General features: G+C 56.2%; 9 protein-coding genes and 1 non-coding gene across 10 annotated transcripts; 5 read left to right on the top strand and 5 right to left on the bottom strand.

Annotated features, from left to right (window-relative positions):
* Positions 1-457: 457 nt before the first annotated feature.
* Positions 458-811, bottom strand: N657DRAFT_579298 (mitochondrial ribosomal protein 10; the record flags this gene model as incomplete). The annotated part of the gene is made up of 2 exons (XM_062789374.1): positions 458-624; positions 703-811. The coding sequence occupies 2 exons, from the start codon at positions 809-811 to the stop codon at positions 458-460; spliced, it is 276 nt and encodes a 91-aa protein (XP_062644411.1).
* A 294-nt stretch (positions 812-1,105) lies between these two features.
* Positions 1,106-5,616, top strand: N657DRAFT_624756 (uncharacterized protein). Its single transcript, XM_062790726.1, has 3 exons — positions 1,106-1,324; positions 1,386-1,693; positions 1,748-5,616. Exons 1-3 carry the CDS (start codon positions 1,266-1,268, stop codon positions 5,332-5,334), a joined length of 3,954 nt encoding a protein of 1,317 aa, XP_062644410.1. The 5' UTR covers positions 1,106-1,265; the 3' UTR covers positions 5,335-5,616.
* A 203-nt stretch (positions 5,617-5,819) lies between these two features.
* N657DRAFT_150675 (uncharacterized protein) lies at positions 5,820-6,827 on the bottom strand. The gene is made up of 2 exons (XM_062785969.1): positions 6,766-6,827; positions 5,820-6,705 (listed from the first exon to the last, which is right to left on the bottom strand). Exon 2 carries the CDS (start codon positions 6,668-6,670, stop codon positions 5,921-5,923), a length of 750 nt encoding a protein of 249 aa, XP_062644409.1. The 5' UTR covers positions 6,671-6,705; positions 6,766-6,827; the 3' UTR covers positions 5,820-5,920.
* Positions 6,828-7,790: 963 nt separating this feature from the next.
* Positions 7,791-7,901, top strand: N657DRAFT_t129. Its single transcript has one exon. It is a non-coding gene; the product is annotated as a tRNA-Lys (tRNA).
* Positions 7,902-8,104: 203 nt separating this feature from the next.
* N657DRAFT_674058 (uncharacterized protein) lies at positions 8,105-9,930 on the bottom strand. Its single transcript, XM_062795722.1, has 3 exons — positions 9,388-9,930; positions 8,584-9,330; positions 8,105-8,264 (listed from the first exon to the last, which is right to left on the bottom strand). The coding sequence occupies exons 1-3, from the start codon at positions 9,683-9,685 to the stop codon at positions 8,212-8,214; spliced, it is 1,098 nt and encodes a 365-aa protein (XP_062644408.1). The 5' UTR covers positions 9,686-9,930; the 3' UTR covers positions 8,105-8,211.
* Positions 9,931-11,163: 1,233 nt separating this feature from the next.
* N657DRAFT_579401 (Skp1-domain-containing protein) lies at positions 11,164-11,661 on the bottom strand (the record flags this gene model as incomplete). The annotated part of the gene is made up of 1 exon (XM_062789384.1): positions 11,164-11,661. The coding sequence occupies one exon, from the start codon at positions 11,659-11,661 to the stop codon at positions 11,164-11,166; it is 498 nt and encodes a 165-aa protein (XP_062644407.1).
* A 2,126-nt stretch (positions 11,662-13,787) lies between these two features.
* On the top strand, positions 13,788-15,983 carry N657DRAFT_624751 (uncharacterized protein). Its single transcript, XM_062790725.1, has 5 exons — positions 13,788-14,328; positions 14,393-14,474; positions 14,536-14,714; positions 14,778-15,411; positions 15,523-15,983. Exons 1-5 carry the CDS (start codon positions 14,157-14,159, stop codon positions 15,746-15,748), a joined length of 1,293 nt encoding a protein of 430 aa, XP_062644406.1. The 5' UTR covers positions 13,788-14,156; the 3' UTR covers positions 15,749-15,983.
* A 632-nt stretch (positions 15,984-16,615) lies between these two features.
* N657DRAFT_648803 (carbohydrate esterase family 16 protein) lies at positions 16,616-18,370 on the top strand. Its single transcript, XM_062793588.1, has 3 exons — positions 16,616-16,991; positions 17,056-17,745; positions 17,802-18,370. The coding sequence occupies exons 1-3, from the start codon at positions 16,814-16,816 to the stop codon at positions 18,122-18,124; spliced, it is 1,191 nt and encodes a 396-aa protein (XP_062644405.1). The 5' UTR covers positions 16,616-16,813; the 3' UTR covers positions 18,125-18,370.
* Positions 18,371-19,806: 1,436 nt separating this feature from the next.
* Positions 19,807-20,948, top strand: N657DRAFT_692850 (uncharacterized protein). The gene has a single exon (XM_062797186.1). The coding sequence runs from the start codon at positions 20,236-20,238 to the stop codon at positions 20,905-20,907; it is 672 nt and encodes a 223-aa protein (XP_062644404.1). The 5' UTR covers positions 19,807-20,235; the 3' UTR covers positions 20,908-20,948.
* N657DRAFT_692849 (FAD/NAD(P)-binding domain-containing protein) lies at positions 20,949-22,747 on the bottom strand. Its single transcript, XM_062797185.1, has 5 exons — positions 22,615-22,747; positions 22,497-22,540; positions 22,152-22,448; positions 21,487-22,075; positions 20,949-21,411 (listed from the first exon to the last, which is right to left on the bottom strand). The coding sequence occupies exons 1-5, from the start codon at positions 22,664-22,666 to the stop codon at positions 21,137-21,139; spliced, it is 1,257 nt and encodes a 418-aa protein (XP_062644403.1). The 5' UTR covers positions 22,667-22,747; the 3' UTR covers positions 20,949-21,136.
* Between the last annotated feature and the right edge of the window lie 41 nt (positions 22,748-22,788).

The raw sequence follows: 22,788 nt of genomic DNA, 5'->3' as shown, positions 1-22,788 counted from the left end.
TGTCGTTCCTTGATTCTTCGTGACCAGATTCTCCAGCATTGATACAAACCGCCAAATAGTGGTAGGCGAGACTCTTGTCTGCCCCCGGCCTGGATTCGGCAACTCGGCTCGCCCATGTCGTAGACGAATGTCATCTTTTGTGTGTTTTCTTTGTCCGCCCGTTGCTGATATCCGTATGCAATTGTAAGTACATGCCCCAAAGATTTCCCAGTTAACGCCTCCCTTCTCTCTAACACGATATTGTACAGCGCTGCTCCATGCCGTTACATGACGGGGACTGCAACCGATGCGTCATGTGGCTTAATTGGACAGCGGTACAGCCTGCTTCCAAGGAATTTAATCCCCTAGTCCCCTCAACTTCTGTCGTGTTCCGGCAGTCCCTTCTGGTCTCTATCACCGTTTTCGACGCAGGTTCGTTCCTCGTACAGTCGTAGGCATCGACCACAAGCGGGCGTGCTTATTTCTTCTTGCCCTGGGCGATCAACCTCTTCGAGAAACGAGCGAGGTGGTAGTTGATGGTTCTGGAGCCCTTGGCCGGCGCCGGCGGGGCATCCATGCATGCGCGCAGGGCCTGCTCAACCGTCGTGCAGCCCCGGCCTTGGTAGCCAGCGGACGCCCAGCAAGCTGTTAAGTTCGAGAAACAGGCGATATCAGTTACCGGTACATTTGTAGCTCTTTGTCATGCAGGAGTCGAGGGCGTACCCAAAACGGATGACATTATGGTCAGGCACGGGTTCGGCTCGGCGCGGTTAGGCTGGCGGACGCGCAGCACGCGCAAAGGCGGCAGACGGATGGGGTTCTTGTTGGTCATCTTTGAGCGACAGCTGTGTTATTGCGGCAATGGCATCGCGCGGGCTTCGGTTTGCCGTCGCTGGAGTTGTGTTTGAAAGGCAATGCGAATCGGATGGAGTCGCATAATCTGTGATCACGTGGTGATAGTTACCTAAGTTTTCGACTGAGCTTGGCTCAATTCGCACGGCAAAAAAGTGGAGGAGAGCTTTCCCTTGTCTGGATTCCAAACGATCAGTTCTGATTGGTTGCGTTTCGCAGAGGTAAACATTGGATTATCCAGGTCGCATTGCTTCGAGACCCCCTCTCGACCTGGCACGACTTTCGCGATTTCTTCTATCAACGCGTCCCCACGTACTTTTCTCCTGTCCTCGCGCCCTTCCGGTCTCCATGGTATGAGCTAATGGTGATATCCTTCTGTTGTTCACATTACCGATACCCCTTTTTGCACATCTTTTTTTTCTTCTCCCTTGACCATGTTTCCTTTATCCAGTGGCTCGCATGCCACACGCGACCCCAGATTGCCGTCCGAGCAGTAAGTCAATGTTTCTGCCACCACATTCCACGACTGGAATGAGGGCTCACTCGCGTCGTAGGAGCCCGATTACCGCCGAATGCCTTCAGCCCCCTCGAGTATCCTGCCCCCGAGCATGGCAACGCGTTCCGGTTGCCCCTGTGCCTGGCCTGCGTCGACAGCCCAAGATTTGGAAAAGAGTCGGGGGTCCGGTCACTGCAACTGGTCAAGATTCATATGCTCTGGCAATCACAGAGCTGGAGCAGCAAGGCCAGGGCTCAAGGAAGCGGGCGCGACACGCGCAACATATCCCGGCTTGGGGCGACGCGAAGTGGGATCCAAGAGCAGGGAGCGAGCACCACGGAGCTCAGGATCTTGATGAGGCGCGAGGTATGAAGCTGCACATTTCCTGCTGTGGTTTTCGACCTAACGCGCGGGGAGTAGCTACCCTCGCTGCTGCGAAGCAGGACGCCGCAGACCCAGCCGCTACAAACAAATTCAAGACCCGAGACGCGACTTTCCCCGAAGCCAGCCTGAGGTGGGTACCAAGGAAGCGACACAATACGCGGTGGCCGGTTGAGCCGAAGTGGAACGATACCCGCCTTGCGGTCATCTTGCAGCCCTCGATTGACCTTACGGCGCCTGCTTCTCTCGAGCCGGTTGAGACCACAATGAAAATGGACGAGCAGCAGATGAGGAGGCGATCCATCCGCCGTCTCAGCAGGCGCTTTTCTCTCTTTCCCGGAGAGAATTCACCGCGGAAGCTTCCCATGATCAGTCTGTCGCCAACGAAGAAATCAGCGCCAATACCATCTCCGGTCAAAAGGCCGCCCATCACCCTCTCTCCGACCAAAGTCGCAGACTCGCCGCTTCGCTCATTCAGGGTCAACGCAACCCCTACGAAGGTTGTTTTGGAATCGCCAAAGACCGCCCCGCCTGCGATGTCCCCGGCGAAGCCTGCCAGTTCGCCAATCGCACCAGCAGAGGACACTGAGCCCGCATCTCTCAAACAGACTCCTGCCAGCCCTTCTCCGCTCATGTTTGATCAACCCATTCCTGATGCTCAATTCGAGCCGGAGCACGAAACCCGCAGGCGCCTCTCCCTCCAATTGGCGCGTCGGAGCGAACGCGGGTCGAGTGGCACATCACGGCTGCTGGCCCTCAAGACCAGGAGCAACAGTCCCAACCGCCGACACAGCTTCACCTCGGTCGACACCCTGCCGATGGATGCACCAGAACTCTCCAAGAGCAGGCGGAACACCATGGACGTTTTCTGTGTTGGTCCTGATGAAGTTCGTGCGGGCGCAGTGGATGAACCGACCGATGCAACGGTGGCTCGTCACAGCAAAGCAGTGGTTGACGTCGACATGAGAACCAGCGTTGATATCTTCGGCCAATCGAACATAACCGCCTCGTCAGGGGCTCGCGAATCCACGAGCGGTGAGTTGGGTGTCAATGCGACACCGGTCCTCGAGTCTGAGTTGACGTACATGTTACCTCCGAACACCAATACCTCGATCGACGACGGCCTACATGCTTCAAACGCTGTTTCTGCATTCCCCACCAGCACCTCGGACTCTACGGATGGAACAGGGGTGGAGGCGGGAGCGGAAGATGCAAGCCTCCGACAGGCAGCAGCGAGACCAACTCCATGCCACATCCAGCCTGACCACGGCTTCATCCCTACGTTAACGGACTCAACCGACACCGAGGAGCCCCAAATCATGTTTGTGCCGCACGATCCCGAAGGCCTTTCGACCATTTACGAAGAAGCGTCGGTGCTTCAGGATCAGCCTTCCAGCCCTGCTGGTGTCAACGAGACCGCACAGCCGCCCGCCGTTGATGTCGGCTCTCGGTCTTCAGCGAATGAGGCGCGCACGCCAGACGAACTGAACGAAGATCGGTATGACCCTCAAAGTAAGACGGCGACGCCCAGCGCGCTTGTGGATGAAGCATCCGCCCAAGCCGAGGCAATGCGCTCGATACCTGGATCCGGTAAACACAGCTTGAATACTTTTCAACCAGACGTCGTTGCATCTCAGAACGCGGCGAACGAGCAGCTTATGGCCGAGTCGGCGGCTGCAACCCATCCCTTGTTCAACATCCCGACTGGCCACGTTGGCGTGGACGCCATGTCGTCTCCTGATTCGCCACGTTATGACGTGCAGGCATCTTCGATCGAGATCCAACAACAGGTTCCATGCCTGCAGCCTGAGAAAGAAAAAGAAATGTCTCATGTTAGCACCGGCATTGATCCAGATGAAGCGGACGGGTTGGAACATTTTTTTGAACAAGTCCCAGAGGGCACAGACTCTCCATCCCTGGCCGTTGTCTCGACACCTCTCCCCGGAACGCCGCCTAGTGTCCCTGCCACTCAGACCATTGACCACATCGTAACACCGGAGGCTAATGGGTGTGCCGACGCCATGCAACAAGAAAGCTCGGGGTTCACTCCCATCAATGGGCGTCAAAGCTTACCACCGAACGTCCTGTCAAGCCGGCTTCCCGATGAAGAAGAGGCGGAGGCAATCCACGACTCAGATGAGCTCGATGATGATGAAGTGGTTGAGGAGGAACTTCCAGCCAACAATGATGACGAGGCCACCGTGGCTATTGACGAGGATATGCTCACCGGCGAGGCGCCTCACCCTGAGAACGACACTCTCCAGTTACAAGCCAGGCGCGACGATTCGGAGACAGAGATGCTGAGAAAGTTTGTCACGCGGGTAACGGCAGATAAGAACGCCAAGGCAGCAGCAGCCGCCGCCGCGCTCGCAAAGAAGACAGCACGTCGGTCGGGTTCCCTCGGTTCCATCACCTCCTCAACCGGCTCGCCCATGGCCAGGCAAGGATCGGAGACACCCACCAGCAGAACTCCCTTAGGGGCCAAGAGCCCCAACAGCCCAACGCCGACCAAGAAGCGCAAACACGAGCTCGTCAAAGACGACTTGACAAAGGACAAGTCCGTCTCCGAAGACCCATCCATCCAACACAGCGACGGCCCCCGTCTCAAGCGGCGCCGCAAGCGCACCGATCCAGTTCTCGAAAGCGAGAGCGCAACTTCGTCGCCGGAACTCGACTCCCTCCCCTCCACGGGCGCCGGATCAGGCCCGCGCCGCTCCAGCCGCGCCCGCAGCACGCGCGTCGCCCTGAAACCCGCGGCGCCCTCGGCAAACTCGATCGCGCTCTCCATGATCCCAGTGCGCCTGCCCGGGATGGGCGCAATGGACGACGCGGCCCTGGACGCCCACTTGACTTCCATGGCGCGCCAGCGCAGCGAGGAAAAGGATCTCGCGGCCATTACGCGGGGAAATACGCGCAAGAACAAGGGCGGCGCGGTCCCGCCGCAGGTGGTGCTGGCCAAGCAGGCGGAGGATCCGTCGTGGCGGAGGAGGGAGCTGAAGGGGGTGTTTGAGGCCAGGGAGCGTAGGGCCAAGGAGCGGGAGGAGGGTGGTGAAAGTGAAGGGAAGGAGAAGAGGAAGAAGGCTAAGGGGGTGAGGTGGGCGGAGGAATTGGTTAGGTACCAGAGTGACGAGCCGAGTGTGTACAGGGGTATGGCGAGCCAGTTGTTGGCCGATGTGATGATGGCGGATGAGATTGCTGAGGCCGAGCCGCCGGCTGTGGCAGAGCCGCCCGTGGAAAAGACGGCGAGGGTTGCGGTCCGGAGGGCGGCAGCGGTCAGGTCTGCAGCTGCGGCTGCTGCTGCGTCATCTGCGACGGCGGAGGTGCCTGTTTCAACTAGAAGGACAAGGTCGTCGCGGTTGCCGCCTCCAACGCCGGTTAAGAAGATTGCTGGCAAGGAGAAGCCGGCGGCTGCGGAGACGGCTGTCCCGGAGACGACGGCTGCGCCAAGCCTGAAGAGCAAGGCCAAGTCGCTGCCTAACCTGGCGTCTGCATCATCGGCGCTGGAGCCGGCAGCTGCCACTTCGACCCGGTCGGGAATGGCTACGAGGAGGACCAGGTTTGCGAAGCTGGAGATGAGTGGGAATGGGACACCGGCGCCGAAACGGAGGGGACGGACTGCCACTTGAAGGTCGGTGGTGATGTCTGGGTGTTAGGTGTTTTCCCTTGGGATCATTGTTGGCTTACAGTGCATGTCTGGATTGAGCAAGGCTCGAGAGTAGCGAATACCCGGTGTCAGGGATCATGATGTATAGGAGAATGGATTTTTGTTGAGCATGGAGGTTGGTGTATCGTTGGCTTCATGTTACATATGAATTGGTGATGGGTGTTGCCATGTCCTGTGTGTTTTTGTCGAGTGTGTGTGTCTTCTGTGTTAGCCAAAATACCGACTATGCTGGATAGAGGTTCAGGGCGGCAGCCATTCACGATGGCAGCAACGATCAGGTAAAAGTATGCTTGTCTGTTGGCTACCTGGTTGCCTACGATGTCTACGAAACTACAGGGTCCATCCATAGTCCCTGGCTACTATATCCTCTTAACCCCTATACGATCTCACGTTCGCCGAATTAATATGCTGATAAAGTGTGCAGAACCCCGGCCGACAATGCCCAAGGAACACAGCTCCCCCAACGCTTGGGCCCATCCTCCAAGTCCCTAATGCTGTAGGGTCCAGCGAAAGAACAATCCGCTATCCTCCCTTTCCTCCCTTTCAGTTCACTCGCAACGCTCGAAAGCCTCGGGGCTCAGCCAGAAGTCGAGCTCATCCTCAATCCTGTCCGGGCGCACGACAAGGTACCGGGGCAGCTGCTCCAGGCGGACCGAGTTCTCGACACCCGCGATTCTACGCAGCTGCGCGTCGGCGCGGAGCACGCGGGGACGGCCCAGGATGCGCAGCATCTCGCCCCGGGTAATGTCATGGACGCTCTCAGGCGGCTCGCCGCCACCGTTCTCGGCCCGCAGGCGGGCGCACCGGCGCATGAACCAGCCCGCGTTCATAGCGCACTCGTCGCGCACGCCCCAGCGGAAGCAGTTCATGGCGCCCTGCAGGGGGAACACCATGCACAGGTGCGCGCCGTTGGGGCCGTGGTGCGTGAACTTTGCCACGGCGAGGCCCTTGTTGTCGGCCCTGTCGTTGCCCTTGGCGGCGCGCTCCAGCAAGTGCTCGGTGACGGCACGGAGATTGCCGTGCTGCTCGTGGATGTCGGCGAAGGCCTGCGCGATGTCGATGCGCCGCCAGGTGTGGGTGAGGTTGTCGCGGGCCAGCCACGAGAGCGAGTGGCGGTCGTGGTCGAGCTTGTGCACGATGGTGTAGCGGCCGTTGTCGAGCATGTCGCCGAGGTGGGTTGGGTGCAGCTTGCCTGTGCCGTACCACTGCAGGTGCTCGGTCTTCTCCGACTCCACGTCACGCTGGAAGACGGTGACGGGGAGGATCTCCATGTTGGCGGCCATGTTAGATATTATCATGAGTGGTTTGTGATCGGTGATGGATGAAGGGATGTCTAGTGACCGGTCAGCGCTAATGGCATCGACAGGGAGTTACCATCGAGATGATCGCTTACTGTTGACAACTGCTCTGAGTTAAAGCAGTGTGCTGACTGTAACTCTGATGGTTACACTCGATCTTGTCGGTGTTCTAGGTTGCGAGTTCGGCGGATTCCAAGATTCAAACAAATCGGTTGGACCAATTCCAAAGGAAATGCACGACAATGGCAATACCGAATGCACACCAATCTCCTAAACGCTCAAGGTCAGAAGACCGACAACAAGAAGAGAATCTGGCAAGATGTTCCGCACGAAGATGATGTGGTATGGCCAACCTCCTCCAGCCTTTCGTCGAGCTCAGAGCTCAAGTGAAAAGGTATTGGCAAAAATCAACAAGTGAGTGAGCAGAGTGGCTGTTCACCAGAAAACCCCAACAATGCCCCATTGGGTTTACCGGCAGCTTTTTCAGACGACGTTATGTTCCACGGTGCGGTCACGGTCGCGGTCACGGTCCCGAGCCAACGCGTTCAACTTACGTTCTTCACGGCAGCTCTCTTTGTTCTCACACGCTACAAACTGGTTATTTTTGGGCCAGCCTGGTGTCTGGAACCTGGAAAGGCTCGCCCAAGAGGGCAAGCATCTGCGCCTGTCATATGCCTTTGGTTTGCCGCCTTTAAACCAACCGTCTCAGCATCAATCCCACAACGCAAACGAAGATATTGATCTCTGGATACCTTATGGCATGGAGGGCAAAGTCAGGCAACAAATCAGGAAGGCAGCGCAGTTGGCCAAACCCTATGGAGAGTCAGCCATCACTGGCAGAGCGTCCACTTGCGAGAGTCAACAGTTACCTGGGGTCCTGGCGTTCACAACTCACGAACAGCATGCCTTGAATCAGACCTTATTTGTTGACCAGCCTGTCATCGGAATGGTCAGATTTATGAATGTACCTACCTCTGTTCTGTAAGTCAACGGGCAGGAAGAGTTGCCCCCTGAGACTCCACTTGTGGGTTCTGGAGAGCAAAAAACTCACCGAACCCACAATACGATGATCGCCCCTCAGAATCTCCCTTCCACCTCCCCACCCTAACAAGGAGCCAGCGCCCGGCTAGCTCAATCGGTAGAGCGTGAGACTCTTAAAGACTCCCAAGACTGCTAAGGGTCCTTAGGTTCACACATCTCAAGGTTGTGGGTTCGACCCCCACGTCGGGCTCAATTCCCGTCTTCGACTGAAGTCTTTGACTTGCTTTTTACCTTTTTTTTTTTTTTTTTTTTTTTTCGCGCTCAGGACCGGTTCAGGCATTCTCACTTAAATGCTACAGTACTGTGGTCGTCTCCGTGGCAGTGTCTTTCACTCGGCTCTGCGATGTCTACACAAGGCAGAGAACACTGCAAAACTTGTAAGGTGCTCACTCTCCGGCTTGAATGATCAAAGTTACAGATACGCTACTGCTCAGGGCTTTCAGGGCTACTCTCAGGATAGGAAACATGCTGAGGGGCTGTATACACCCGGTTTGATACTTCTACCGCAACATCTCCAAGTTCCTGATGCCCCTGATATACCGGCGTTCCAGTCCTATCATGTACAACCGTTTCCCGATCACCGTTGTATCCCTGTCCCCACCCACAATCACTCCTCCACCCCCCATCACCGCTCCCCATCCCCTTCTCAACGTCCGTCTCAGGTCTGTCCGGGGTAGGCAACTCGACCTCCTCAGCAGCCACCACCACCACCCTCCCGCGGCCCTTCCACCCCGTTTGGTCATTCCCTCCTCCTCCTCCTCCTCCCCCGACCCCGACCCCAAACCCAATTCCGCTCTCACAAGTAGACGCAGCAAGCTCGGCAGCGCCCAACCGACTCGGCGTCTCCCCCCTGCCCCGGCTACTACTATTACTATTGCCGTACGTAGCACCCCTCCCACGTCCATCCATCTCCTTCGGACTAGGCGGCGGCGCCTCCTGGACCTCGACCGGCAACGAAAGCCCGCCGAACCCAAACGGCGAGCGCGCCCACCGCGCTATGGCGGCCGCCCTTCCGGCTCCGGCTCCTAGGAAAGCTGGAGGCGGCGGTGGCCAGGGGAAGTGAGAATGATGATGCCCGTTGGCGTTGTCGTTGTCGGCGGAGGGGTGGTGGTTGGTGTCACTGACGTGGCCGAAGGAGAAGCCGCGGTGGCGGTGATGGTGACGGCGGGGCGGGTAGGTTTGAGTGGTGGACGAGGAGGAGGAGGTTTTTTCTGTCTTGGTATCATCTGCGTTGCCGCCGGACCCGTTGCCGGCGCCCGTGGTGGTGGGCTTGCTGCGCTTGCCTTTGTGGCCGCGACGGCTGTGGCTGCCGCGGGAGCGGAGGGGCACCCGGGAGAGGAGGTAGGCTACTGCTAAGAGGACGAGGAGGATGGGGAGGCCGATGCCGAGGCCTATTCCGAGGCCGATTTGGAGGGTGTTGGTTTGGGGCTGGGAGGTGGTGGTGGAAGTGCTGGTGGAGGACGGGGTGCGGATGATGGTGCCTGCGGGGATGGTGAGCCAGGAAGAGGGCGTCGAGCAGCAGATGGAAGCGTCCGGGCCGCAGCAGTATTGGACGGTGTTGGTTATGTTGTCGAAGCTGGATGGGCAGGAGATTAGCGGGATCTCGGCCAAGCCTTGGTCTGGTGAGGTCAGCGTTCGTCGCTTCGTCATGTCATATCATGCCCGGGGAAACATACCATTGCCCACCGAACACAACTTGCTGCAGGAGCCGCCCCAGTTCTGGTCGGTGCAGCCTTGCTGCGTCATGAGGTTGCTCGACTCGGGGCTGAGACAGAGCCCGTTGGAGAGGCAGTAGTCGCCCTTGTTGCAGCACCATGTCGTCGCGAGGGCATCCGTGGTTCCTGGGCTGACACATGGTTGCAGTTCTGCGTCCTCCTGGCCCCATGTATTGTAGCATGTTTGGGCACTGGCGTTGCCGAGAAGCAGACCCGCCAGCAGCAAGAGTTGTGTTGTCGGTGTTCTTGCCCTTGCCATTGTTGGGCATGGGACGGCTCACAAGACCTCAGGAACTGCTGTCAAGAACAATGGCGGTGGGGAAGGTATTGGAGAAATAGCTCGAAGGATGGCGGCGTATGATCTTGATTCTCGCCCCATTGGGGGCAAGACACAGCTTCGACGGCACAGCATATCGAGTGTGACAATATGGTGTTTGGCCCTTTGTTGTTGCGGCACAGCAATGTTGGCGTGATCAAACCAGCAAAGTGGCTTTCTGCTTGTCACCAACAAGCGAGGAGCTGAGCCAGCAACTGGAACCAACAGCACCAACCTGGATGCCGAAATCGTGTGGTGCCCTAACTGCCGGGATCTCAGAATAGATGCGTTCAATTTTTCGAGTATGCAGCTGTGAAACTCAGTGCACATTCATGTTTTATCTCGAGTCGCTGACATAAATTTACATGTATTTGCACGTCATGATTCTCATTGTACCTTTAGTAGGGGGCCGAGATGTGGCACAACGCTCAATTGCCAGGCTCCAGCTTACAAGTTAAGAGGATAAGGGTGCCAAGTTGATGTGCCATCCCGGAGTTCCCGGACGGCCAAGGTGCTGCAGTGCCAGTGCCGGATTCAGAATCACTGCAGCCGCGGCGGCAACCAGTTCATTGCTGCAGCCAAACAAGGTTTGCACCAACGCCATACCCGCCCTTTTCGTCTGGTATTTCCTCTACTGTGTAAAGCCACACACTGACGAGGGGAAGTTGGGGAACCCACTGCGTCCGTCTTACAGGCGCGCTTGCTGCGCCACGCACCTACAGAGCTGCTGGACAGATACGGGGTCCGGTTTGATCAAGCGACGGAAATACCGTCTATGGTAAGCCATCCTCTGTCAGTCTGCATGGGGCCCAGTGACGCCGCCCGCCTGATGCGGCCCGTCCCCCGCTGTTTCAGCTGCCGGGCTGCCCTTAGGTCGGCAGAAACAGGGGCTTCCATCGGAGGTAAACCATAGTGGCGTGGCATTCTCCCGGAATAACAAGGAACGAAACCTGGGGCTGGATTCTCAGAATTACCATAGTATCATAGGCGATTTCGAAACTGGCTAGCGTAGGTAAGTAGGTATCATTCATTAGAACAACAAATACCTGCTTGCCATGCTGTATGCCTCGAATGCGGACTTGGATAGATCAGTTCCTAGAAAAGTCATGATTAGGTAGCGAGTCGGAATCATAATATCACTCCTAGGTTACAGGCAGCTTCAACCAGGTTCATATCTTACTCTTCCAGGTTGATCGTTTATTTCACATCAAGCGCATTCAGGGACAACTCTAAAATGAGTGGAAAGAGTGAGTGTAAGGTAAGATACGTACCTACCTATCGATACAAGTATTCGTCAAGGGAGTCAGTCTACAATTTGTTGAGATCACTTACCTGGCTCTCCTGAACGGAGAAGTAGATAGATTTGCTAGTAGAGATGATACCTACGTAGCAGCCCTACACAGGCTGTGCCATTAGTATACCTACAAGGCCTCCCTGCGCCTGGCTTCCTCGTGCTCAGGGGTAAAGTCATTCCTGATGTTGAGAATCTGGCGAATCTCCTCCGTGCTCTTACCGCGGATCATGTCGGCGACGATCTGGCAGGCCATGTCGTACAGCGGCTTGATGTCGAGGTAGTTTGTGGCGACCAGGATCTCGAACAGCATGTCCTGGTCAACGTTGCTAAAGAACTGGTCGTCCCAGGGGGTGAACTCGACGGCTGTCACATTGCCGGCGGCGGCCCCGTCGTCAGCTGCCTTGGGCGCGTCGCGCCAGTGCGTGGTCCACTCGAAAACCTTGTCCAGGCACTCCTCACTGACATTAACCGAGATGGGGATGACGCTTTGGCCGAATTCCAAGCTGCTGAAGTCCTCGAGTAGTTGACGGACGACGACTGAGTGCTCGGCGGCAGAGCGCGGAATCTCAAAAACCCTTCCGTTGGGGTCGAGGGTGTTTTGGAGGCTTATGGTTTCAAAGGCCATTGTGTTAGTGGGCATGGGTCTTTGGGCTTGGTTGTTGTTGTTGCCGAGTTTGAGACAGACAAAAGCGGATGAAGAGACTAGCTGATGGTATGAGAGCTTCTTGGCCGTTTTATACCATTCTTGTCTTCATTATCACGTTGAGCCAGCCCAAGTTGCAGCGTGGGTCTAGCAGAACCGGTATTTTGCATCGTTCGAACAGGCAGCCATGAAACAAGGACAATGGGATTGTAATAGAAGGTTAAAGCGACTGATTGGTATGCTCTCATAGTTACACAAAGAGTAAAGAACTCGAGCATCTCTTTGTGTATTACCTCAACAGTACTCCGTACAACACAAGCTTGTTCGAAGAGCAACCATACAATGAAAAGCAAAGACAGAAGAAAGACTGCATAGGAGCGGCTAAGATACTCGTAAAGACTTACAAGTCAACCCAGGTTGGTTTGTTAGCGCGGAACTTGCGTATTTCAGGTATTACACCTCATCGTCTTTCACTTTGATTCTCCCTTTATTTCTTCCCTCTTTCTCTTCCCTCTTCTCTTTAACGTTTGTCTTTACATTCTACTATCATTCTTCTCTCTTAGTTGCTTTCTTACGCTCCTTTAAATTCATCTCCAACGTCTTTGAGGTAGTGCCCCGCCATGTGCCACTCTAACGAGCAAACCATGGCTGAATTGCACGTCTTGAGCTTGTTCAAAAGTCTGAAACCACTGCGAGCAGCATGGCCACAACATCAACGACAGAAGCTGACCATGCTATTCAATCTCGTGGTTCACTTGCCTCTCCGTCGTCTGGTCCCTAAGCCGAGCCAACGGACCTGAGAAAAGAATTGAGAAAATGCCTCGAGTGAAATGACTGGAGGGTTATGATCTATGAGCTTCAATCCATCATGACATGTCTGAAAAGAACTTGACAGTTCCTCGACAGATCTTGGCAACACTCTGGTGGCAGCTGGTCGTGGAGACGCCCATGGGACGTCGGCAGTGATCAATGATGCTTTGACTTGGGATCATCTGATTCACTGGTCTCGCTAGAAACCTGAAACGCAACCCCGTGTTCGCTTCCGCTCGCGATGGGACACAGACCGTCCCAAGATCTGAAAGGCTCATGGAGAGCGGAAACGGAGGGAGGAAACCGAAAGAAGGAGCACTGGGAGGGGTGGGGAGGGTGCCATTCTGGGATCCTGGTGCAGATCTCGATCCAATGACAAGCTGGAAGCCAGATGCAACTCGCTGCGGCCTGCCCCTCTTCCGCCCCCTCGTTTAGGGCCGACTTGGGCTGAGGTTAGGGCCCTGGATGTCAGTGCGGCATGCACTTCAATCGTACAGACAGACGGAAATGGCTGCCCCGTCAACTGCCTGCGCAGTATACGTATACGGATGAACTTCAGAAAGGATTATTTTGTGGCGCTCGCTCGGATGATCGCCCGGAGCCGAGGGAGCTTGGCAGAGAACCTCATGCCAGCCACGTGCGGAAGCAGCTAACTTAGGGACCCGCTTCTCGCAAGTCTCTCGACGGAGTACCTCTCCATACCAGAGTTCAAAATTCGAGCATAACAAAAGCTCACAAATAGCAAAAAGCAACGCCGTAACCCCCAACGATTTGGAACACATGAGTGCACGTTCCTCTTCCATGGCGGATGAGAACGTGTGTGGTCTGCGAGCTCTGCTACCCCTCTTCTGCGGCCTTGCTTCTTCTTGAAGGTGTAAGTGGAGCGCACTGACAGTGACAGTATGCAGCTTCTGGGTCGGCAACAACAAAATCGGCCAGTGCTCGGGGACAGCCAGCGTTCAAGAGTGGCTGTCCCCACGTTCAAGATGGCAGGTGGACGGCAGGCTGCAGTGAATAATTGCCGATCGTACCAACTCTGGTGTCTCACCAAATGATGGGTGGGAAGTGACGCAAGCAAGCTAGAAGTGAAGGAATTCAGACAAGTCACCTCGACTAGATCTCGCTGACAGAAAAAAGCCACCAGATTGGGCCGATTCTTCGAACCGGGTCAGCAAGGGAGCAGCACGCGGCTCTGAACGGATAAAGCAATAGTGGAGGTATCTGATCTCTCAACTCCTCTGGTGGCACCCGCCAATCTGGTGGGACGGAGCCGAGCAAACGCCATCCCTTGCCGTGCAGATCATCCCCCCCCCACCTGTGATTGGGGTCCCATGTTCATGCAAGGGCACAGATGCAATTGCACGCGATGAGGTTCTCGGCCTTGTGTCTATCAGGTTCAAGCAAACGAGCACACAGTTACACCAGAGACAGAGTATCCGATCTGCGGGAGGACAACATGGCTCAAGTGGCGCCTGTATTCCGATTTCCCGGACGACGCGGCACATATCATCCCCTTCCCGTCGCTTCATGACCTTTCGTCTTTTCTCTTCTCTCTCCCTTCTGCTTCATGTTCTCGTCCGTGTGCAGCTTGGCTTAACGTATGGGAACATTCCACTCAATCTTGATTTAATCCTTGGCTTTCGTCGTTGGCTCTACCCTCTTTCACCATGAAGTTTCGGATTCCGTCGTGGCTGAGCTGGTACAAAAAGCCCGAGTACCGCGACTTCAGGGAGTATGCCACCAATATCAGCACTGGCAAGCGGCCCCTGAGCCCAGATGGCCGCAACGGCGGCATTCCCAGCAGGCTGCGGCTTGAGAGGATCTTAGCCAACAAGACATGTCAGTGGCTACCTCGTGGTTTCGCCGCAGTGCCGTGTCTCGACTTAACGCAAGTGTTTGGCAGGCAGCCCGATGTCGCTATACGACTTTTACATGTACCTCAAGTACATCGAATACTCGGCCGAGAACCTCGAGTTCTACATGTGGTGCGTTCCCGGCTGCCTCGTTTAGTGCCATGGATGACGGCCTGGGACTGACGGCAAACAGGTTCAAGAACTACGAAGCAATGTACAGCAAGGGCTTGGCCATCGCCGACAAGGACTATGGTTCCATCCCCAGCGCAGCCCAGTCCACCTCGTCGGTAGCCCGAATCAAGCCTGGCGAGAGCGATGTTTCGATGGAGAAGCTGGACCACGACCATGAAGATGACGAAGACAGCGAGGCCGGTATGCGCCCTTTTCATCCTGTTTGATGGAAAAGACCAGAACACTAACTAGTCGGCCTTCCAGCCCAAGAAACCCTCGAGCGCATCTCCCAGCTCATCTCCACCACCGCCCTCTGCACCTCCAAGTCCTCCTGCGCAGCCGCCGCACGCACCTCCTTCCCACCTCCCATCCACTCTCCCACCAAGACCTCCAAACCCCACCACCTCACCCCTTCAACCACCAACACCACCACCACCACCAAAGTGTCAAGCACCACCGAACTCCCCACCATCATCTCCCTCTTCCTTCTCCCCAACTCCCCCAAAGAACTCAACATCCCCCCGGCCCTCCGCAACCAAGCCCTCTCTAACCTCCAGACCCACGGCGCGCACCCGGTCGCCCTCAAGCCCGTGGCCGACCACGTCTACTCCCTCCTGCGCAACTGCTCCCACCGCAACTTTGTCCGCCTCGGCGTCGGCAACGGCACCTTCGAGACGGTCTGCGTCGCGACTGTCCTCGGCTGGACCACCCTGCTCGGCGGGTTCTTGTTGGTCCTGTGCCGGGCCATGACGCCCTTTCGGGGGGCGCACACGCGCTGGGAGGTGTTTGCCGCCTGGCCTCTTTGGTGGCTTGGTATGAGCCTTGTGCTATCTGGGCTTAGGGGCAGTTGTTTCTTTTTATTGTTGTTTTCCAGACGGCAGAGGTTGCCTTGGGAGAGGTTTGATGATGGGCATGGGGAGGGGGGGCTGAAGGGTGGTGGCGGTGATGAAGGGAGGGGGGAGGGGAGGGGGAGGCGGAGGCGGGGAGGAGGGTTGAGGGAGAATAAGAGGATTGGTGCTGATGGTGATGGTGGTGGTGGTTTGGGCAGGTTGGGCGGTCTGTTGAGGAGCGTCAAGAGGTTGATGATTTTTGATCGGAGGATTCGGGTGCAGGAGAAGCATTTGAGGAGGCTACAGAGGAAGATTGTGTTGCAGAGCTTGACCGGGGGAAGCGTCTTTGCGACGCTGTGTGTGGTCTTGTTTATCTGGTTGCCTGTTTGGAGGGAGACGGTGTAAAGGGGTGTGTTTCATTGGAAGTGATCTTGATGTCTTGATACTTTCTACCTCTCGTTTTCGTTACAAGCTTGGAGCTGGCGGCAATGGATGATACCTTGTGTTCGCGAGGGATGGGTGATATGCATGCCAGATAGTGTCTGGTCCTTCGTTCATCTCAGACTGTGTATTACTATTACTTACTCAGCCAACTTTAAATGAAGTTTCTCTTGGAACAACTGAATAGGTATGTTTAGGCACCTAAGGCAGGCATCTCAAGCAGCGGATTCAGTCGAAGAAGACTGGAAGGTCCTTGACCACAGTCACCAATCCAACATTCCTGCACCGCGGGCTTGCTGCAGAGGAGAGACCCAATACCTACCTATCAAGTGATTCCATTCCCGGCGGTTCGAAGACTGCCCGTGGAGTCAGAGGTTCAGTAGTATGTTTGGCGCCCGACTAGTACTTCCCCAGCAATCAGCGGCAATCCTGTACAAGGCAAATGTACCTCAAATAGTGTTAGAGTCCTTGGCGACTGCTGTAGATAAAGATATCCTTTGCTCCCTCTCATTTTCTCGTTTTCGTTTACAGTTGACTGTTATTGATGCCCCCTGCCGTTCTCGCTTGCTCCATGTCCCTATCCACATTGAGTCTTCGGACTCACGCCAACACCTCAGAGGCATGCCAACATCACCACTAAGCATAACAAGTGGACAACCTAACACGGGGGAGCGTCCTGAAAGGGTGCATCTTGCGTCATTGTTTAGCGATGAAGCCTTACCAGATCTACCCTTATTTCCGCCCTCCCGGCTGTTCGGGTGGTATCCCGCACCGTCTCCTTCCGCCCTCCTGGATTTGGGGTCTCCACGGGCCACTTCCCCCCGTCCGAAGCAAGAACTCCGCCAATCATCTGTCCGCAGTCCCTGAAATCAACGCAACTCCAACCCGGCTAACAGCGACAAGCCAAGATGGGGGTCGGTATGGGGTGAGCCGGGTCGCTTTCATAAAGTTGGCCATTTGGCCAGAGCTGCCATCTCTCGCTCCCCCGGGCTCAACTTCATCCTCATTGTCATCCCTAACTTTATCACAATGGGACGGTTCTTGACGTCGACCGCGCTGGCAGCCCTTGTCGCGTTCCCCGGACTCATTCCGGGAGTCCATGCCCAGAACGAGGCGGCTCTGTGGTCCCAATGTGGTGGACTAAACTGGACAGGACCGACGAACTGTGTCTCTGGTGCCGTCTGCACTAAGTGGAACGACTGGTTCTGTAAGTTTAACCCCCCCCCCCCCCCCCGACAAGGCAGAGCTTGGAAGGCTTACACCCATCGCAGCCCAATGCGTCCCGGGGGCCACCACAAGCAGCACGTCCTCCGCCCGGAGCACATCTACTTCCACTTCCATTTCCAAGACCAGCAGCAGCAGCACTTCGAAGGCCACCACCTCGTCCACGTCCACGCGCACCACCCTCACCACGTCGACCCGCACGACGTCGACTACCAGCTCGGCATCCAGCTCCAGCACTGTCGACCCCTGCGCGCTCAAGTACCTCATCAGCTTTGGTGACTCGTACTCGCAGACGGGCTTCGACATCAACGGCAACAAGCCCTCGAGCAGCAACCCGCTCGGCAACCCACCCTTGCCCGGATGGACCGCCAGCGGCGGGCTGAACTGGGTCGGCTTCCTGGCTTCGCAGTACAACACGTCTACGCTGCTGGCCTACAACTTCGCCTACGGCGGCGCCACCACCAACGCCACCATCGTCCCGCCCTACGCGCCCACCGTGTTGAGCTTCATCGACCAGGTGGCCCAGTTCAGCGGCAGCATCGCCAGCAAGCCGAGCTATGCCCCCTGGGGTGACAATGCCTTGTTCGGCGTGTGGATTGGCGTTAACGACGTGGGCAACACGTGGTGGAAGTCGGACTATGATCAGATCGTGGCCCAGATCATGGACAGCTACTTTGGACAGCTGCAGATCCTGTACAATGCGGGTGCGAGGAACTTCGTGCTACTGACTGTGCCACGTAGGTTGCTCTCAATGTTCTCTCTTTGTCCTGGGCATGACTAATAGTACGGCTAGCCATCCATCGCACTCCGGCCTTTATTGCGCAGGGAAACCAGCAGGCCGTCGCCGCTGCTATCGCCAAGTACAATGCGGCCCTTTCAACTAGACTGGCGGCCTTCACGACCAAGAATAGCGGCACTACCTCCAAGATTGTCGACACCACCGTTCCCTTCAACACGGCGCTCGACAACCCGACTGCCTACGGCGCGCCCGATGCGACGTGCTACAATGAAGATGGCAAGTCATGCCTGTGGTTCAACGACTATCACCCTGGGATTGAGATCAACAGGCTGGTTGCGAAGGCTGTGGCAGATGCCTGGAAGGACAGCTACTTCTGAGAGCTGTGCAAGCATGTTCCGTCTCAGACTTCTTTGTTTGGAGTCTGGGTGTGATCAATGGCTTTGTGAGCGGGCACTGCGGAGGACTGTATCTCAATGACAAACAGCCTGCAACTTGTTCTCAGACGTGATGCCCAAGCCAAAGACCTGTGAGACATTAATGCAACGATATAGTTCAAGTGGAAAACTGTTGTACTGAGCGCAAGAATTCCAAGCCAGAACCCAGATTTAGAGCTTCAGCATGGTGTCCATCTGCTCCTCTGACGTTCTCATACTACGAAGTCAACTCTCGACGACGACGTCCTGCACAAAGATCACTGGTGACAAAAACATCCATCATGGCCACCGCTCCCATTCTCCCACACATCACCGCTCCGGCGGAGAGGAAGAACTTCCTCGAGGCCATCAACCTCGTCTCCTCGGTGAGCAGTACAACACCCTCACCAACACGGACTTTGCCCCTACTAACGAGCTCACAGAAGTCGCCAACCTTGCTAGCAGTCTGGTTACAGTGAAGGACCCCAACTCCGACCGCGCCCTGCAGATCAACCTAATTATAGAAGCAGCCCGCTTCTTCACCGGCCTTCTCCGCTTCATGATCGACGGACCGCCCGACATCGTCGAGAATGTCGTCCCCTACGGCCTGCGGCAATGATATGAGCGACCTGATTGCCTTCGCGCACACCATGCTCGCTAACGACGCTGGCAAGGAGTGCACGCCCGACATCGCGGCCTGCGCGCAGGACATGAAGCCCCCCGTGGTCCACAAGGCTGTGAGGCGGCTGATCAGCTGCCGCAGGGCCACGCTGGAGCGGTTCAATCTTGTAGGGGGCATGGCGGTCCTGTATGAGCGGCCCCATCATCACATGCAGGTTGGGGATGAGAAGGGGAGGTGGCTCGGCCGCCGCCGCTGCTGGAGATGATTTCGCTCTTCCAGGACAAGCTGGATGAATGGATTGAGTTGGAGGAGCGGAGGGAGCAGGAGCGGCAGGAGAAAGTGGAGCGGGCTAGGAAGAAGGTCGAGATGGTGTGGAATGGGGAGAGTGACGTGTCCGATGGCTATACGTCGGATTGGAGCTTTGAGTGGTTGGGTGAGCGGCCTGAGTAGGTTGAGGAGGTTAGAGTCAGCATGCCTGGGAGGTATTTTTAGTAAGTTCGCAAGTTTTGGGATTGATTCAAGCTGCTCTTGGATGGTTGATTACCGGTATCAGATTTGTAAACAGGTAACTAGTACTTTATGCTTGTGACGAGTATCTCGACTTCCCGGATTGTCGGTGTTAATGATTCTGGGATGTGTGTCTCTTCCAGTTGCCTTAGGTAAGGTAGTAACAATTCTCTGTGAAATTCCAGCACCTGGGTCAGGTAACGGGAATGGACGGATCACCTTAGGTGAGGATTGAAATTGAAGACGGATGCTTCGCCAACTCTCCTGGACAAGCTACGTAAATCATGATGGTTTCACCGGCTTAAGCAGTAGGGAGCACCGCTTTTACAAAGTCCTTACCTTTCAAGGACCCGGCCTTTACAAAGCACCGAACCTGTCCTACCAGAACAGGTCTGGCAGTGGATGAGATGATTCAACCAACCATCGCCATGACTCAAACACCGGCCCCAGGAACATTGAATGATCCGAGGTCGACGTTCTCAAACGCGGACTTAATTACCATGCCAAAACTGCTCGCTTTTACTTCGAAAATCCACACATTCCCAAAACTCTGTTCAGGAAACGATACAGAAATAAACGAGATTACCTGCTACCTCAGTAGTAAGGCCTCTTCAACAGAGCCACGACAGCCGCCCAATTTCAGTCTTTCCCTGGTTGACATTTCCACCTAGCACGGCGCGTCCCTACATGCCGAGAGCCATCTGCGGAGGCAAGCCTCGCCTGGCTTGCCCGGACGTTAATACTGTAGGTAACATCAACAACAACAACAATAACAACGACGACAACAACGACATTTCCACCAACCTGGTAACAAACTTCAACATTTAACCACCATCATCGAGACACCAAGCGTCATGTTCCTTCAAACACTTTGACTTCATCACGCGCCTCATCATCACCGCACCCAAGAAGAGTCCAAGTCCCCGAATACAACCACAAGGGCACCATGATCCCCTACATGTACTTGAAAAGAGATTACATCAACCCGCACCCCGACCCCAAGCCCCCACCCCCTCCCCCATCCCAGCACCATCCTTCCCCTCAAACGAAGACAACAGCCGCACGGGCGTGCCTCATCCTCTTACCGACATCTTCCTCATCGTCCCGGTCTTCTACATCCTCATCGCCGTCGTCTTCGGCCTCAACAACCTGCAACCGCCGCGACCTGGCGCGCGGCATGATCAACGTGCACCCCCGCTGGCGGCATCCGGCTATCTTGTTCATGCTCGGCTGGGTGTGGCCCCTGCATTGCTGCTATATCGTGCGGGATGTCGTGCGCGAGTGGGTGTGCACGGAGAGGAGGAGGATGGCGGGGAGGGACCGCAGGCTGGGGGAAGAGGGCGGAAGGAATGGGACAATTCCGCGTACGCCGGGGGAGGGCGGACGTGCTGCTGTGGAAGATGGTGATGGAGGAAGCGGAAGGGGAGGGCTCTGGAGTAGGTTGCAGTTCTGGAGGATTGCGAGAGTAAGGGGTAGGGACTCGAATGAGGAGCCTAACCGTAGCTTGGCCGGGGATGGAGCGGCCAGGGGTGCAGGGGATGGTGCCACCGGTACCAGGAATGTTAAATACTTGACGGTTGTGACCGCCGGCCCGAGCAGTGGTGCAGTTGGGAGCTAAAGTTGGGAAGGTATTTGCTGTCGGTCGATGGCCTGGTAAAGAGAATGCTGCTAGTACAACTCTTTAAGCTCTCGATATTGATAATTGCTCCTGAACCTCGACGAGCCATCACAGACTGAACCTTCCACTCGAGTCCAAACTCGAAACTCTTCCCCCTTGGCCCTCGGTGCCTGAAAAGCCCCTGTGGTGAGTATAATGTTGTACCTGTTGGGTTGTCGCTGAAGTCCAACTACCCGCGGGTTTTCGTGTCGCCCCCATCCTGAGACTTCTGCCTCTGCAGCCCGGCCACCAGCAGCATGCTTTGTGAGACCTTGTCCCAGTCGTGTAGTGTAAGGGTGTTCTCTCTGTTCTCCATCACCACTTCGTACCCGCGCTGCCAGACCTCCTTCTCGTACTTCGCGATCGCCTTGGCCAGCTCGTCCCGAGTGTGCGCCTTCATGGCTCGGAGATGGGTTTGCAGCTCAGCAACATCGGTGATGGCGTTACCTAAGCCCTGGCCACGGTCTTGTATGACACAACTGCGTCAGAATAGTCATGCAAGCTGATAGAGCCATTACCGCCGGAAAAGGAACAACTCACGAAATGTTAGGGCATGCGCGGCGTCGCCAGCCAGCGTAACAAGTCCACCGCGGCCATCCCAGGGCCGGGTCGGCCAGTAATTGACGCGTTTACCGTACCAGGCCCTGGTGCCCCGGGGGATGTCCCTGACCATCGCGTCGAAGGGGTAGGCTAGCGGCTTAGCGAGTGCGCAGACTTTGTCCAGAAGCAGATCGCTGTCTTTGGCAAGATCCTCATTGCCATCGGTGTCGTTACAAGGCCACGTGAGGAGGATCATGAAAACCCACTCGGCAGGATCTTCCGAGGTGCCATCGTGTAGGGAGAACCACGCGAATACGCCGCTGGGGTTCAGTGCGATACAGTATGTCGGGTGGACGGCTCTCAGGTCTAATGCAAGTTTGCGGTCCAGCCTCGTCAGGGCCACGAATGACGAGATGGGCAGGTCTTGCATTGCTGCGTCCTCCGGGGAAGACTGGAAGAGCCAGTTACGCGTGGGACTGTGGGCGCCCTCCGCACCGATGAGGAGCGCCCCAGTCTCCACAGTCCCGTCTTCGAATACCGCCGTGATACTCTCGTCTGTCGTAGTGATAGACTGCAGCTTCTTGCCATACTGTGGGCAGGTTAGTCAGATGCTGCGAATGTGCGGTGCGAGACGACATCAATTGATATACGGGGGGTCCACTTACACGCACGTCCAGCCCTGTTCTGATGAGGTCTAACCATGCCCTCCTCCTGAGGCGGATAGCATATGGAGCGGGGAGGTCCCTGATCAGCTCCCCTGTGAAGCCGTTGTACACCGGAAGTACGGACCGCTCGTGGCGCCGGTAGGAAGGGTCGGTCTGGACCGTGTCGACCAGCGCCTTCAGTTCGGAGGTCAAGCACTCGTCAATACGGGATTGAGCCCAGTAGACGCCAAAATCCCAATCCCGCGGCCGAGCGGTTGGGCTTGCGTCTTGCTCGAAGACGGTGACATCGATTCCGGCCTGAAGATCGGTCAGTGCCTCTCAGACAGTTCTCAAGAGAGCGTCTACTCGTGCCTTTTTGAAGATCTGACCCATCAACAATCCAGCGGAACCTTTCGTTGTGGCCAGCGGTTAGTTTGGTTGTAGGCCGCTAGCAGGGGCAAGGAGATTCGACGCTGCAACGTACCTGCGCCGATGACCAACACTCGCAGTGCCTCCGAAGGCGTCACAGACTCCATTGTGTCAGAGCAAGGCGCTGGTCTGAAGACTCTCAAGTGCTGATAGTCGCGAGGTTCTGAGCGTCCTAAACTATAAAATACGGGTCCGGCGGGCGTATCGTTGATGGAACCCTTGGATACGT

The sequence above is a fragment of the Parathielavia appendiculata genome (assembly GCF_033297405.1).
Source record: "Parathielavia appendiculata strain CBS 731.68 unplaced genomic scaffold N657scaffold_15, whole genome shotgun sequence".
NCBI classification, from domain to species: Eukaryota; Fungi; Ascomycota; class Sordariomycetes; order Sordariales; family Chaetomiaceae; genus Parathielavia; species Parathielavia appendiculata.
This window is presented reverse-complemented; position numbering and strand designations above follow the sequence as displayed.